Source organism: Siphateles boraxobius, unplaced genomic scaffold, assembly GCF_051911475.1.
Source record: "Siphateles boraxobius isolate OS27281-9 unplaced genomic scaffold, OSU_SipBor_1 130, whole genome shotgun sequence".
NCBI classification, from domain to species: domain Eukaryota; kingdom Metazoa; phylum Chordata; class Actinopteri; order Cypriniformes; family Leuciscidae; genus Siphateles; species Siphateles boraxobius.
In genome coordinates, this window is record NW_027508734.1 from 7,378,342 (window position 1) to 7,394,904 (window position 16,563).

The following is a 16,563-nucleotide window of genomic DNA, read 5'->3' on the forward strand; positions in this document are numbered from 1 at the left end:
TCACGCTATATCACTTGAACAGCACTGACATAACAGTCACACCCACATGCTTGCACAAACACAGTGCAGGACAGACTGACACACACTGACCTCTCTGAGTTTGCCCTGGGCTTCAGCCAGTGAGGCCTGTTTCTCAGCCAGCTGAGTCATTGCTCCATGCAGCCTGGCTCTCTTCGGCTCGACCACCCTGAAGATACGGCCGTACACCTGATATATACACACACTCACAGATATGAGAGCATGTCAAAAGCTCATGTTTCAGTGTCACACTCTTAAGGCCCCTTCACACCAAGAATGATAACTTTACCAATAACTAAAAAATATTGCTCAAAGGTATCTCGATCTTCAAGCTGAATGAATTTTTTAAAATAATATTTGGATTCCTTGTTATCAACTCAACCTTTGGCTTGCTTAGTTGGGTTTAAAAGACGATGGCAAGCAGGGCGGGGCAGAGAGCCGTCCCCTAAATAAAGCTGACTTGTTCTGACACTTTCAAAGTGAATTTTATTTTTCCAGCTGATGAACGAAAACATAAAAAAAACCATTAAAACCCAATAAAAATAAAACAAATCCCAATAAAAAATCTGCATTAAACAAAAATTGCGATGATCTTTTCATCCCTATTGTGACGAATATCTGAGTGAAGCAGCTTCTCACATGAGAAAAAATGTAGGGCGGGAGTTAATATGTCCATCTGGAATTGATTGAATCATTGTCATTTGCTAATTGCTGCAATATTATGTGAGTGACAGGCTGGTGAAGTGGAGGGATTAATGAAGAGATGTCGTCGTGAGAACTATTATGAGGAAACATCAAAAAGAAAAATGATGTGTCGTGACAAATCATTTATAATAAACACTGCAATATTCCATAAAAAAATTAGAATCATCAAATTTGATTTCATGGTGACTTTAAAGCACATAGAATAATTGTTGGTGTGGACGATAATAAAGTTTTGGTTCTTGGTGTGAATGGGCCATTAGAATAAATGTTACAAGAACACCATTCAGGTGTCGCAACGGTCATAAGCAGCAGGGACTGTTGTACCTCCATGGCCCTGACCCACATGCAGAGGGACTTGGCAGCAGATGAGACCCGTCCGATGATCTCGGGCTGGAAGTCGGGCTGCGTGCAGTACTGTCCAATGGTCTTCAGCACGCGTTCGGAGATGTTGTCCTTATCAAAATTCACCAGTTGCTTAATGAAGTTGGACTCTCCTAAAACAAATGGCTTGTTTTCAGCTTCAGGCAAGCACATATTTCATTTTTTCCCCCGCAATCTGTTCTGTGGTCTGTGCTTTCTACTGTATTGTGCTGACCTTTTTAAATATATCCTGGCATGCTAATGAATCACCCAACCCTCCCCTCACCCGAGTCTTTCTCTCTCCGTTTGGCTCATGAGAATTCGGTTATACAGTAGTCTGGTATGGATTTCATGCCTGAGCCAGCGCCTGAATCCATGTGTGACATCAGTGTGATTGAGTGATTTAATAATGATCTGGAACTCTCTTTTTCTCGTACCCAGTTGTCTCTTGGCTTCTGCCCAAGTTGGTTCACATCCTCTGAGGATCATAACTGCCTGCATGACGGTTTCCACAAGAGCTGGAGGTCTGCCATAAGTCTTGATCTCCGTCATGTCTTTCTTATTCAGCGACTCCAGAGCCTGAAGACAGTCCAACAAGATTACCACAGTTTTTTCATGTGCTGATGAAAACATTATGCATCACATATTCAGTTGCGCTGTAGTTGTATCATGTCGTATTGAAAGTAATAGTTGCATGAATGCAGAATGACCTTCATGGCTTCCTCTAGAGCAGGAAGTGCTTCATCTAGGTCTCTCTGAGCGTTCTCAGCCATGGCCTTACACTTGACTTCTTCTGCTTCTATTTTCTCACTGTGAGCACCCACCGCCTACACACACACACACACACACACACACACACACACACACACACACACACACACACACACACACACACACACACACACACACACACACACACACACACACACACACACACACACACACACACACACACACACACAGAGAGACACACACATTAAGAAACACCACAAACAAACCAAAAAGGTTATAAATATCCAAAGAACGTACGCTAGCTAACACGCACACACAAAAAAAAACACACACAAGCGTGCACATACACAGACACGTTACCAAACACAAACATCAATATGCAACAACAATAAAGAGTAATGCTGAACAGTATGGCGATGTATATTATCAAAAAACAGAAACGTGTCAACCGGTAGAGAATCTGCTGTATGATTTATACAACAGCATATGCAGGAATATTTACAATGTACAATAAATGCAATGTACTATAAAGATCATATTTTTGAAAAATAGACATGCTATATGGTTATGCAATGTTTAAAAAATGACTAAAGTTTACTAAAGATGGCTTCGCGCTTGTTTCTCTGGCACATAAGGTCTATACTGTAATATACTGTAAGAGTTTGGTTATACCATTCATACCTAATAAAGAGCCTCAACATTACACAGACTGACACACACACACCTTCTGCTGTTCATCAGCCTCTCTCTTCTGCTGCACAATGACAACCAGATATTCCTCACACTGTTTCTGGAACTCAGCTACTTTCTTCTTGGCCTCTTCCAACTCTACAGACATGGCCTCCACCTTACCGCGCGTGTCATCGATCTTAAACAAGCCATTCCTCAACTTAGACACCTGCTCTCCGAGCTCACCACGCTTCTCAGACAACAACCTGAGAATAGAGAGAGAGTTTGCAGAATAAAAACACTTTGTTTTAGTTTAGAGTAAGAGATTTACAGTTAACAAGCAACAGGAAAATGGAAACAGGAAACTATCATGTCTTTTAAATCCTCATGGCAGCTAAAAAAAAAAATCATAATAATAACAAAAAGAGAAATTGAGAAAAGTGTGTTTGATTCCTACTTCTTATATCCAGAAACCAGCTCCAGGTAGTTGGTGGGTGTGACGTAATTGTGTCTCTTCAGTTCTATTTTCATCCTGTGAGAGAACTGGGCCACAGACTGATGCACGGTCACAAAGATACTGGCAACTTTAGTCTGGATCTGTGAAGCCACCAGAGAAATGACAAGTTGTGGCAGCCTCGCTTTTAAACAAACCTCGCACAAGGTCACAACAGAGGTACTCTAAACCCAAACTAATCCTAAAACAGACAAAAGGAAAACTAGGCTTGAACTCTCTCCAAACAAATGAGCCTCTCAATGGAGAACCTCAAGTCAAAGTGATTTGTAGTTCACAAACTGTGAGCAAAAAGAAACACGGTCTGTATGATACCCCTCTCAAAGGAAACAGAAGATCCTCACAGAGATGAAGGAAGAGAGAGTAAAAGACTCCTGATGAATCTTAACACTGGAAATTCAATTAACCTACGATTCAATAGCAGCCGCTAAGAGATGAAGTACCTCAAAAAGACTACAAAGTAAAGGCCAGGGGTGAGCGTCACTGACTTGATTGCACTTATAGTGTATAAAAGGAATATTCTGAGTGAAAATTCTGAGTTATACAGCAACTTTAAAGGTACATTCAGTGATATACCCCTCTTTAAAAAATGTAATGTCTTTGAAAGAAGTCTCTTATGCTCTATAAAGCTGCATTTATTTTATCAAAAATATACAAATACAGTCATAATGTGTAATTTTATTACAGTTAAAACTTTTTTTTCTAATTTAATGTATTTTTAAATGTAATTTATTCCTGTGATCAAAGCTGAATTTTCAGCATCATTCATCATCATCTCCAGTCTTCAGTGTCACATGATCCTTCAGAAATCATTCTAATATGATGATTTGCTGCTCAAGAAACATTACTTATTACTATTATCAATGTTGAAAACAGTTGTACTGCTTAATTTTTGTGAAAACCATGATACAACAGACAAACAACATTTATTTAAAACAGATTTTTTTGTAACAAAGTCTTTACTGTCACTTTTGATCAATTTAATGTATCCTTGCTGAAGAAATATGTTACATTTCTTAATAAAAGTGTTTATTATTAAATCAAATATAGTATAATGTATGTATTTATTTATTTATTTAATTGAGGGGGGCACCCAGGTCATGGGGGCATTACATGACTAGCTAAATAATACTCACTCTGTGATCCACTTTCATATATATATATATATATATATATATATATATATATATATATATATATATATATATATATATATATATATATATATATATATATTTGATAAGAAAATCTACTCTAACTCCTACCTAATTACACATTTCAACAATGGCATTATTAACTAAAAAATTTGCATGAAGCTACATCCACAATAAATACAAAAAAGTGAACTTTCTAATAAAAAAAAATAAGAATTTATCAAAAATTGAATTACTAGTTCTACATTTTCATTGGATGTCTAGGGGGCAACTGTCGATTGTAAGTACATCTGTTTTTGTTTGTTTTTATAAATTGAGGTACACTTCGAAATCATTTAACGGGGTAGATGTTAACTTATTTAGTATGAATATTTCTATATGCAATTTTGTGTTCTGCAAAACACTGTTGATGTGTCTCACCCCGTCCTTGCTCCCTAGAGAGAGTCCATCCAAACATCTTTCTGCCACTTCCAACAGAGCGTCACGTGGCCATTCAGAGAACCAGTCTATCGTGGTGCAATTCACCAGTGCCGGGTACTGACGAAGACGGTTCCTAATCAAATAAACACAGAAACAAACAGGCCTTACATACCCATAATCCCTCTATTATGTAGACAGTTCAAGATGGTTTGCATTGATTTGTCACAAACACTAATATCAGCCACCGGTTCAGTCATGCTTATTAAAGTCAGACCAGTGCCAGACCAATCAGAGTGAGTGCTTAGATGATTCAGGCTGTCATATTTAACGAGTCAGGGCCCTACGGGTCACATTACGCACAACGCCTCCTTCATGTGACGGCAGATGCAAATGAGTGATTAACGAGAACATTTCCCATGCATGTTTCTATAGTGCTGCAAGTGTGACAGGCATAATTACAAAGCAGGAATGTTCTTGCCAGCCACCGTCTGGGGGCCAGTGAACAATGTACCGCGTCTACTTATCTCCGTATCTCATCGAAACTAATATTTACCTGTATTATGGCTCTTCCTTGTTATTTGTGGTGTCATTTTTTATCATTATTGATCGAGCACAATATATCTATGGTCTGCAGGTAATATGCTTCTGCTCTGGCAATACAAATGCACTGTTGTTAGTCATGCCAATAAAGCCCCTGAAGCTGAAATTGACAGACACAGCAAGCTAAAGACGGAAAAGCAAACAGAAAGACAGAGAGAGAGAGAGAGAGAGAGAGAGAGAGAGAGAGAGAGAGAGGAAGCCAGATTTACTGTATCATTTATGAAGACACTTGCGAGTTTACGACAGCACAAGGTAAAGCGATTGTAGATGGAGGGCAGAACTTTGTCTTCCTGATGTGTGTGAAATGACAGTGGCAGAGAGGTTTACTTCTGTCGTTTCCTCTAATTTCGCCCAGTTGTATCTCTCATCCACTTTGAACTCGCTCACTGAGTCAACGGTTGAATCATAAGCAGCTATACTGTGTGCGGGTCTGTTCGGTTAAACCGTATATTGGCGTTCACTGTGAATCAAGCCTTCAGAGAGAGATCTTAAGCCATAAGAAGCCACAGGATGGATCTCAATGTTAGCATGGTAATCAAGGCTGACTCACTATTTGAGCAAGTTAGATTAAAAGCAGTAGGCGTGCATGTGTGCTGTATTACAGTCAGCTATATTAAATCCACACACATGGGATTTTGTGGAGACACTGAATGCTGAAGTGGTGGCGGGTTACAGTCATGCCTTTGCATGTGATGTCTATAGTACGTAACTAGCATAGATGCATTAGCTTGCCAAAGTATGAGGGATAGATATTGTCTTTCCTTTACAGGGCTTTCAAGTGTCACTCATTGAGCGTGACAGTCACTCGTTTCGGTCTTTTGTCACGCACTCCCGCCACACATTGTATTTCTCACGCTGAAAAACTATTTGTAATATATTTAATATGCCGCAGCGCCCAAAACTCTGGCCGCGCCGCTCTCACTGTAGAACCGGCAGGAATCAAGCGCGTCTCCTCTTGTGTTGTTGGTCGAGCTACACAATAGCCAATCAGAAAATAGCACTACTGTGTCTGGGTAAGATTTAACGCAACGACCAATGACAAAAATGTATCCTACGACACGACCGCAAAAACGGTCCCCACCCCCGTTGGCTGGATGTTAATCTTGCCTGTCTTCAAAACTTGAGAGCCCTGCCTTTATGACTCCATCTACATTTATTTTCATTATTAATACCGTCGCCACATTGCTTAATACAGTTTCATAAATTAATCTTACTGCATAATTAAATATATAATTTTTTCAAAATGTATTTATGCTTAGTTCTACTCTGCACATTTAATTTAATTTTATAATTTAATTTAACTAGGCAAATGATTAGCTAGTGTTGCTCTTAAATGTCAATAAAAGTAATCATTATTACTGTTATTATTATTAGTATATTTAACTGTTAAAAAACAGAAGCTGATCACGTTTAATTAAATTAAATTGTTAAATTAAATTCATTCAATAATAATAATTTGTATTATTCACAATATTTTATTTATTATTATTTCAATTCTAAAAACTAAGCAAATTAAGAGAACAACAAGAAATATTGATAATAATATTTTTAAATATTTATGCAGTAATTTTTTCGTTTGATTTAGGCAATTCACATGGATCATAATGAAAGATCACATAAATGTCACCTTATTTTCCTTGTTTTGCCCCATTTCTCATTGTATGCAGGGTTGCTGTTTTTTGTCATGCAAATAAAACACACTAAAACGAAACAGATAGAGTGCACCTGAATGGATCTCCTACAGGGCTCATGCACAGCACAATGTGCAGGTTGTTTCTGACGCGCTCTATCAGGTAGTTAAACATGGCGTCTGGTGTCTCCAGGATATTGTCCTTCCTGGCTGATTCTGACAGAGCGTTCTGGATCTACACAAACACAACATGTTGAAAATCTGCTCTCATTGTCACAGATATTATTAAATCCAAGCCTACAGTCACAAGCATTACAAACGTATATGAACACACACACCTCATCGAGCTCGTCTGCTTTATAGAGATTGGGCACCTCCCCTGAGCTCAAGATGTTGTTAATGTCTTCAAGGAAGGACTCGTCCACGATCTGTGTGTCATTAAACAGGAACACAGTGGGCTTGTTTTCCACTCCTGTCAGCCGATAGAGCTTTTTAATATCTGTATGGGAGAAGAAATATGTCAAATATTCCATTAGGGCCACATTAAACTGTGCTGTGACGGCTACAATGTGCATAACATAATAGATCTTTAGGTCCTGAGCACTGGGGCAAGAGGCATTATTCTTCAGCATTTGATTTACCATAACATGCCACAGGACAAAATATCAATGCCTTTGGTATATATTAAAAGAGGTTTATATCCGAGTTCTGAAATTGAAGGAATAACTCAGCCAAATGCCTTCCATTAGTTGGTCTTGAAATACAATTGAACATGTCTGAATGTTCAGATAACCCTTTAAAGGACCAGCAAAACAGGTTTAGATGCTGGTTTGCTGGGGACCCCATCAGGCTACTTAACTAACTTAAAGGGTAACTAAACCCCTGGTCAGAGCCTGACTCCACCCACTGGCAATATTTGAAAAATGCTGGAAAAGTGGGCAGAGCCCAGCGGGAGGGGGCGTGCACCTGAGACACATCTCTCTGTATGGAACCTGCCTACGTCACCTGCAACCCATGAACCACCGCAAACATCCAATAGGAAAATTCAACTGCAGTAGCCACCGTTCAACCTGAAGAGGGCAGCACTCAGACGTTTTTACACCATATATTGTAGAATTAAAACACTTTAAACCCAAATGTCAAACAAATGAGTGGAATCAATGAACAGCATTTATGAAGCTCCATTCTTACAGATCATTAACTAAAAAAAGTTGTTTTAGTGTTGAGTTACTCTTTAACCAACAACATCTCCTTGGTCAGGTAGCTGGACTGAAAGAAGCCATGAACTATATGAACTAGCTCAATTATGGGATGTTTAAAGAGGCTCCTGGTTTTATTGTTTGTTCCTGTAGGTCAACTTGTTATTGTCGGTGCAAAAAAGTTAGTTAGTTACTTTTTAAGGAAAGTAATGCACCACGTTACGTTAGTAATAAGTTACTTTTTCTCACCTGGGCTGGGCTTGCTTGTTTGTTTTTAATATTATTTTTTTTTAAAGTTCTATTTTTGGCAAATGTAAAGACCCCTTCACACCAGAGGGTGAAATGAATACGCCTCAGGCTGAACGAAGTGCAAATTTATGCCAATAGAGTAGAGGGCACAGCTCAAACAAACCTTTCAGCTGTGCTGCTGTTCTGGACTGTAGAAGAATAGGACGCCGGAGAAGTTTAACACGAACTTCAGCAATAAAAACACAAATGTGATGTTTATCTAAAGTCATTTTTGCTTATTAGTATGGTTGAATTGGGTCATCGAAAGTCAGCAGTCAAAACATCAGTTAATAAAGTGAGACTTTTTGTGCGATGAATAGCACCATTATTGTGAAATTAAGCTTACACTATTTATCTTGTTCATCATTCGCTATATCCAGCGAAGTAAACCACCAGATTGAAGGCTGATTCTTACAAAACTGTATTTTAATATGTGTTACTTTACTAGTTACTTGAAAACAGTAATCTAATTACATAAACTCGTGTTACTTGTAATGCGTTACCCCCAACACTAACCACACGTACACCTTTAATGCACTGTAAGTTTCTTTGGATAAAATCATCTGCTAAGTGAATAAATGTACATTGTGTGTAGAACTCACCCTCTCTGAACTCTTGCTTGCGGTACTGTTTGGTGACCTCCACCTGGAAGACCGTAAACTTACAGATGTAGCTGGCCAGTCTGGCTAAACTCTGCCTGCCCGAGCCACCGATACCAACCAGCAACATGTTCCCCCGGAGCTGACTGATCACACGCACCAGACGCGTTACTGAGGGGACAGAGAGAGGGCGCTGTTTCCATCATTACAATAACAACGGTGCATTTACTTGCATGAATCATGTGTCATTTGGTCAATGAAACATTAACAAACACAAATACACACACTCACACTCACACCCACACCACTCCCGCAGGAGGCCAAACAAACACCCGATCACAAAGGAAACTAATTGGCACAAAACCATAATTAGTTATGAACGTACGCATATAAACATACACGTTATACTTGCTAATTTCGTAATCAATCAGCTACGCACAGCGGCGTGTCATTGAACTGGGTGTATGTGACGTGTGAGGTGCATTCACCGAGCTGAATGTGAGACCGCTTTAATGTCACAGTGACAGGATGCATATAAAGCATTCTTATATGCGTCTTTGACAGTAAATGCCTGTATGCGGCTGAGTGACATATAGGCTGGGGAACCGGCTGCCTAATTATTCTCCCTGCTGATGCGATGGTGTTCTTCTTTGTGGGAATGAGAAAGGTAATTATTCATGCTCGTGGGGGATCTGAGGGCTGAAGTGCATGTGATTTTGAAGAAAGTTATATATATGTGAGTACTGAATGAGAACTGGCCAGATTGGTCACTGATTTACGGGGCTCGAAAGCGCACATTGAATCAAGGGTATTGTTATGTGGACGGAACCGTATGATGAGAGCTGTATAATAACTGTTCCATGAATATTGTTGACTCCGATAGAACAGAACTAGTGGAATTTGTTTTTCACATCATTCAATGGCACCATGATAAGTTACTGCGACAGAAGCACATTTGCTCAAATGCACAATGGTGATCGTGGAGTATGGATTGTTTTTTTGTTTTGTTTTGTTTTTTTACATCACAATAAATGTATTTGGTTACTGAACATAATTTTACAAGGTTTAGTAGCAACATGTAACAATGTTTACATGGTACATTGACTGTAGGCTACTGTTTTCATTATTGCTTGACACAAATTTCACAATTTCAATTCAATTCTTGTAATTTGATTCCGATCTTGATTAAATATCGATTAATTTGGATGCATAATAGGTACAGTAGATACATGTAAATTTTTCCCAAGAAAAAAATCTCACCTAATGCTATACAGAGAGCACTGTCAACTGGTATTATTATTAAAGGTTAAAAATTACAACTCAATTCAATCTCACGCCACACATCCATGTCTTGTCTGTCGGTGTCAGTGTCCTCTTTGCTTCGCAATTTTTCTCTGCGTGAGAAAATGGATGTGTGACGTGAGAGTGTGTGAAAAGTGTCAATTGCATGAGTCTCACGCTAAATGCGTGAGAGTTGGCAGCCCTGCAAAACTACTCCATTTACTCTGACTGTGCACTCACCGTGCTCTATAGCATCTCTGAAGAGCACCAGGCTCATGGGCACCACACCAGGCGTCAGGTTATAGTCCTCCAGCTGGTTCTCCATATGAACCTTTAGAGCTTTAAAGTCCAACAGGTCCTCATACACGTGTGGCTCCCTCAGGAAGTCACCTACAATAAAAACACACAAACAAAGTTGATATAGCCTAGATGTAGATAAAAAAAACAACCTAATAAATAATAAAAAACATTATAGATTAATAAAAAAACCTGTGAATAAATGCATTTATACATTTAAGATAAATATGACTATTGGTGAACTTTAGTAATAATAGGAAATCATTGATTACATTTCTTTTAAATGTTAAAAGAGCATTTACCGATTTACTTTATATATTAAAAAGTAGGTGCTTGTGGAAATTTATTAGCCAATTAAGGTATTCACTGATCAGCTAAATTGACAATACATCATGTGGAAAGCAACAAATTAATTTTAAGATAAAATATATATTTTCAAATATGTCTATTTATTTATATACACGTATTTATTTATTGATTTACAACTACTTAAGGTTTGAGTAGGAGTTTTCTTTATTTATCAAGAGTGCATTAATCAAAAGTGTCAGTAAAGACATTTATAATGTTACAAAAGATTTCTATTTCAAATAAGTGCTGCTGTTTTAAACTTTCTATTCATAAAATAATGTATATTTGTTTCCACAAAAACATTGATATTTAATAATAAATGTTTCATGAGAGGCAAATCAGCATATTAAAATAATATACTGTATACTCAAATAAATTCAGCCTTGATGAGCAAAAGACTTCTTTAAAAGGCATCAAAAAAAATCTACAACCCCCAAACTATTAAATGTTAGTTTATTTAAAAAATCTTTAGGTCATCCAATTAGCAGTGTGTGTGTGTGTGTGTGTGTGTGTGTGTGTGTGTGTGTGTGTGTGTGTGTGTGTGTGTGTGTGTGTGTGTGTGTGTGTGTGCGTGTGTATGTGTGTGTGTGTGTGTACCAAACAGAGGGGGCTGTTTGTTGGGGCAGATGGTGTGGTAGGGGACATCGAAATGAGAAGCCAGTTTTTCTGACAAAAGTCCCACAAATGTCTCCATGTCTGCATCATCCACTAATCGATCAGAGAAGACCCTGAAACACAAACACTCTCAAACACTATTCTTTTCTCCTTCTAAAAGCCGAATGTGTATGTGCAAGCCTGTGCCTGTCTGTACCTGAAGCACTCGTGAATCCAGAGGCGAGTGATGCTCTGTTTGGTGTCATGGAAGTCTTTGTGTGCTCGCAATAAACCCTGGAACACCTGAATTGGAAGACACATTGAACTTGAACACAAAGCCTTCAGTCTTATTTCTTTTAAGGTATAAAATTATTGATTTTTTTGTCTGATCAAGCTTAAAAGAAATAGATGCTTTCTGAAGGAGTTTGTATGAGCATATACGTGTCTCCGATTAAAAATGATAGTCTTTTTCGGTCAGTCAATCTTTTTCTCAAGCACATCTAAATTGGCAAAAAAAAAATTTCATCGTTCTGGAATCAATTGGTCTGAATCAAAGTGATATTATACTCCGATTACACTCATACCAAAATGTGCTACTTTTCCAGGCGAGAGACAATGACACGTGACGCATGATGTTCAGTACCTTTGAGATGTCTCTGAGGTTGAAGAGATAATGTATTTTTGCGGGCGTGGGTAAGAAGCGGGCGGTGATGGAGTGGTAGAGCTCCAGGGTGGCCTGAGTCAGAATCCCCCCGATGGGCTTCACCTCCTCCTCAAACTCCTGCAGCTTCTGGCTGATCATGGTGCCATAGATGCGCTTTATCTGAGACTCCTGGGGAGAACAGAAGAGGAGAGGGAATTACAGGGGTGAGAAAAACAGGAAATAAGTCGAGAGGAAAGGTGATTGGTCCGTTTGATATATAGAAATAGAACAACGTAAAATACATGCGTTTCACTTTTAAGGTTTACACGTTATTGCATATGCATTGGTTCAAGGTGGTGGGCAACATTTTCAGTTAATGAGTCAAATTTCAGTCTGTTCTTCACACACAGCTTTGATATGACTTCATAAGATTTGGAATTTAGCACAAAAGATATTTGGACTACTTTTATGCTGCTTTTATGATACTTTTGCAGTGCTTTGATGTGCTTTTTGGAGCTTGACAGTCATGATCTCATCCCTCATTTATCTCCTTTTTTGTTCCACAGAACAATGAATGAACTACATGCGGGTAAATAAATTATGACATATTTCATTTTTGGGTGAACTATTCCTTCAATATGGCTTCAAAAAAGTATCCCTTTTTATATTATATATATATTAAAAGCCACTTTCTGAAATGTTTAATGTCTTTTGCAGCAAAAAAGTATGTTTTCATAATATAACACAACTGAAAGAATGTATGCCCCTGTCTTTTTTTTTCAATAAAACTGTTTGCATAATTCAAAAAGATTGGCATTAAACTGAAATAAAAATATTTCCGTTTTTCAATAAAAACTTTAAACAACTTTTCACTCTTTTATGATGAATTGCATGTGTTTTTCCTAATTTCTGAGTGTCTTCAAGCTAGCTTTAAACCGGGGGGGGGGGGGGGGGACAAAAAACAATAACCGCTGGTTTAATCCAAAAACACCATTTGTAGATATGCTTTTAGTGCAAAGTTTATTGCAGTGCTTGCTAGGCGAGCATTGTATTGAATTCTTATTACTTTTTTCTTATTCTATTTTATTTATTTCTATATCTATTTTTCCCCTCAATGGCAATAAAGTTCATCTTAAACCACTTAATTCAAAAACCTTTGCAGATTATTTCAGCCTTACATTTGCTATCTCCACTATACTTGTACAAATAAAGTTTGCATATATCACATTGACTTACACCGTTAGAGTGTTTTCAATATCTAACCAACAGCGATAAGGTCATCATTGTATTTTAATACTGAATTGTGATTAGTCTTATCTTGAAATGATTTGCATAAATTTGATTGGTCTTTATTTTTTAGTTATATAAATATTAGCATTGCTGTCCAATTACACTACACAGACGATGTCATGTTACATGCTGAGCGCTAATAAGGAAAGCATTGCAGTCATATTTTCATCGATTTCTACGTAGTTTAGAGTCAAGCTCTACTCACTGTAGGGAATGTCATGTTGATGAGATTAAAACGGCTCTGCAGGCGTCCTGATATGTGAGTCCTCCCTCCACCAGGGGGCCCCATAGAACCCAGCAGGAAAATGTCCTTCAAGATCACGGCAAAGCGAGAGTCATGTATTTACATGCACATCTAAAAAACACTCCAATGACTTACCTGGTAAAAAAGCACACACACCGCCTTACCTTGATATACTTGAGGGTCTGTTTCTGGCGGTCGTACCAGAAGCCGTAGTCGATCCAGAGGCGGAGCAGCTCCAGAGGGGGCTGGGAGCCAAAGTCGTCCATGGCGGGCATGTTGAGATCATCCAGGAAAACCACCATCCTCTTCCCTCCCACTGGAACGTACACACCTTTAATCCTCTTCTCTATCCGAGACTCGATGATCTCCTGCACGTTATTAGAGCTAGTCTGAGAGAAAGATAGAAAAACACTGTTGTGAAGACATGAACGCTACCAAGTTAACGCTACCAATAAAAACAATTGATGATGATGATGGTTGGAGATTGATGATGATGATAATGTCGCTCTCACTATGTGTTCTGATATTTGTTCGTCAGGTTGGACCCTTTGAGCAAAGACTCGGCTCATTACCGACGTGACAACAGAAATATCACTACACACACTGATTAACCACACACTCACAGAGCGATCTGAGCTTCCTGGAGGTGACGGCTTTAAAAGATCAGTGTGCAGATGTACACCACCGTTCAAAAGTTTGGGGTCTTATATGCAAGGAAATATTCTTAACAAAACTAAAAGGACCTACAACTCATTTAGCTCATTATTTTATTCAGCGCAAATTACAGCTCCCTTATTACAGGAATAGTTCCCCTGGAGAAATGATAATGATAGCTCTTTTCAATATTTCAATATGTGCTAGAGTTTTTCCAATTGTGTTTGACTTCCCAATGCTGTAATGCTTGCATTTACTCTTTAAATAAGTAATAAACCTGACAAAAATTGTGAGAAAATGTATGCTTTAAAAACACTGCTGTAACTTTGTTGTACAAAGTGGGTGGGACAGGAGTATGTTTGTGGGGAGGGGGGATATAAGGCTATATCACAAATGTATAATAACAAATGCTCAAAAAAATTACATTTAGATGTCCAGAAATCAATTTCAATAGTACATTGAAATTATTCTATTGAAATAGAACTCATGTTTGATGTGATATTTTTATCCTTACATCTTTACATCAGTGTATAAATATGTCAATCCCCCTCAGGTTCTTGTGTGTTCTAATGGTCTGGTGGGTGAAATTTTCTTTAGCATGCCAGAGGTTCGGGGTTCGAATCTGTTCACACACACACATATATTGTTTGTTTGCTTGCTTTTTGTTTTATGATTTCACCGGAACAAATAGCGAGCCTCCAGCATTAAAGCAGTCAATTGAAGTGCTCATCTGTGTGAAGAACAAGAGAACATTGCCACTGATAACAGCAGCAAATAAAAACCCACTAATTTCAAAAACATCCGATTCCAGCACCAAATCGCTTGTTATTTAACACAAACGAATGAAATTAATACACTGCTAGTCAACTACTTCCTTTGTAATAGATACATCCGTGCCGCAAGATGTTTCAAAAATCAATAGGGACAATATCAACCCAGCCAAAAAGTGGGGGGTCAATATAGGCCAAGGCAAAAAGTCGGGGGACAATAATGGTTCAGGCAAAAATTATGCCTATGTTTAAAAAATACATCAAGATATATTCTCTGAAAGCAAGTCTGTTGCAAATTTCCTTCTTAAGTAAAATCTAATCTTTTCTTGAAGATGTTTAGAAGGTTGTGGTTTAAAAATAAACATTCTGTTGAGATCAAAGTTTACAATACTAATACTTAAAGTGATTCTCATCACCTGTGAGGACATGTTGACAGTAAGCATTGCCCATGTGACTGAGTCCAGGCTCTGCAGGACACTCTGGGCCACTGAAGTCTTTCCCGTCCCCACTGGACCCGTCAGGAGCACAGGGTGCTGAGCGGACACCAAAGCCTTGACCAGGTAATGATAGCGTACCGTGTCCACTGTGGGGACCATGATCTTATAGAATGGAGAGCTGCAGAGAGACAGATCTTATTTTAAAAACACGCCAGCAAGAAAGTCGAAAAGTGGGGCGGCTAAGTATGAGACGTGCTTTTAAAAGAGGACAAAAAATGGAGTAGAATACAGAGCGCGAGAGAAAGAGCAAAAAGGGGTGGGAGAAAATAGAGTTGAGAGAGCAGAATGAATGAGAATAACAAGAAGGAAGAGGAGGTGAAAAGTCCTGATTGAAAGACTGAAAATTGAAAGATGTAGCGAGACATTTCAAATGAATAGAGGGATAAAAAAAGAGTCAGGTAAGAAAAAAAAGAACCTCAGGATGGAAAAATGGACAGCAGACAAATAGGGAGCAAAGAGAGCCAAGAGGACAAAGGACAATGAAGGGGAAAGAGTTGGACTGACATGACAAATGAGAGAAGGGGAGAGAAGAGAGAGACGAAGAAGGATGAAAACGATGAGAAATATGAATAGACGGGGAAATTTAGAAGTCTGGGATGGAGCCAGGCGAGAGGCCTTTGACTGAGCCCGCAGGCGGCTGGCAGAGAACCCCCGACACACAGACATCTTACGTGGAGGTGTAGCGCCAGCCTTTGAGCAGTTTGTCCTCAAATGACGCCCACGTTTTGTTCTTGGTGTCCACGTAGTACTCGTAGATGGTGTCCTGAGGTTTAATACAAAAAATATATTTTTTTTTCCAGTAATATATTTTTTTCTGTAGGCAGAAAGGCTTCAAAGTTTGTTGTAGACACACAGCATCAGCACTTTCATGTACCATTAGCATGTGCATGCATACATTTATCTATTATTTCATACTGTATGTACACTACTGTGCCCCCTGTTCTCTGTCTGTGAAACCGGGCCTAAGGATGCTTCAGTCAGACTTAAAAACGTTAAATTAGACAATTAAGCATTCTTTAATTACAAATAAATAGATGGACCAGTGGAAGCAAAAGTTGGT

At 38.6% G+C, this 16,563-nt stretch overlaps 1 protein-coding gene across 2 annotated transcripts in view; it reads right to left on the minus strand.

Annotated features, from left to right (window-relative positions):
* dnah2 (dynein, axonemal, heavy chain 2) overlaps window positions 1–16,563 on the minus strand; it is a 172,710-nt gene that overhangs the window by 28,638 nt on the left and 127,509 nt on the right. For both annotated transcript variants that reach the window (XM_077227513.1, XM_077227514.1), the window contains exons 48-65: window positions 16,175–16,266; window positions 15,423–15,621; window positions 13,747–13,971; window positions 13,544–13,648; window positions 12,049–12,237; window positions 11,623–11,708; window positions 11,409–11,539; window positions 10,407–10,556; window positions 8,889–9,056; window positions 7,138–7,298; window positions 6,895–7,034; window positions 4,570–4,702; window positions 2,942–3,081; window positions 2,540–2,750; window positions 1,794–1,910; window positions 1,521–1,662; window positions 1,048–1,217; window positions 91–207 (exon numbers count right to left, since the gene is read on the minus strand). In XM_077227513.1, the coding sequence (XP_077083628.1) occupies window positions 91–207; window positions 1,048–1,217; window positions 1,521–1,662; window positions 1,794–1,910; window positions 2,540–2,750; window positions 2,942–3,081; window positions 4,570–4,702; window positions 6,895–7,034; window positions 7,138–7,298; window positions 8,889–9,056; window positions 10,407–10,556; window positions 11,409–11,539; window positions 11,623–11,708; window positions 12,049–12,237; window positions 13,544–13,648; window positions 13,747–13,971; window positions 15,423–15,621; window positions 16,175–16,266 (2,676 nt within the window). The remainder of the gene's footprint in view (window positions 1–90; window positions 208–1,047; window positions 1,218–1,520; window positions 1,663–1,793; window positions 1,911–2,539; window positions 2,751–2,941; window positions 3,082–4,569; window positions 4,703–6,894; window positions 7,035–7,137; window positions 7,299–8,888; window positions 9,057–10,406; window positions 10,557–11,408; window positions 11,540–11,622; window positions 11,709–12,048; window positions 12,238–13,543; window positions 13,649–13,746; window positions 13,972–15,422; window positions 15,622–16,174; window positions 16,267–16,563) is intronic.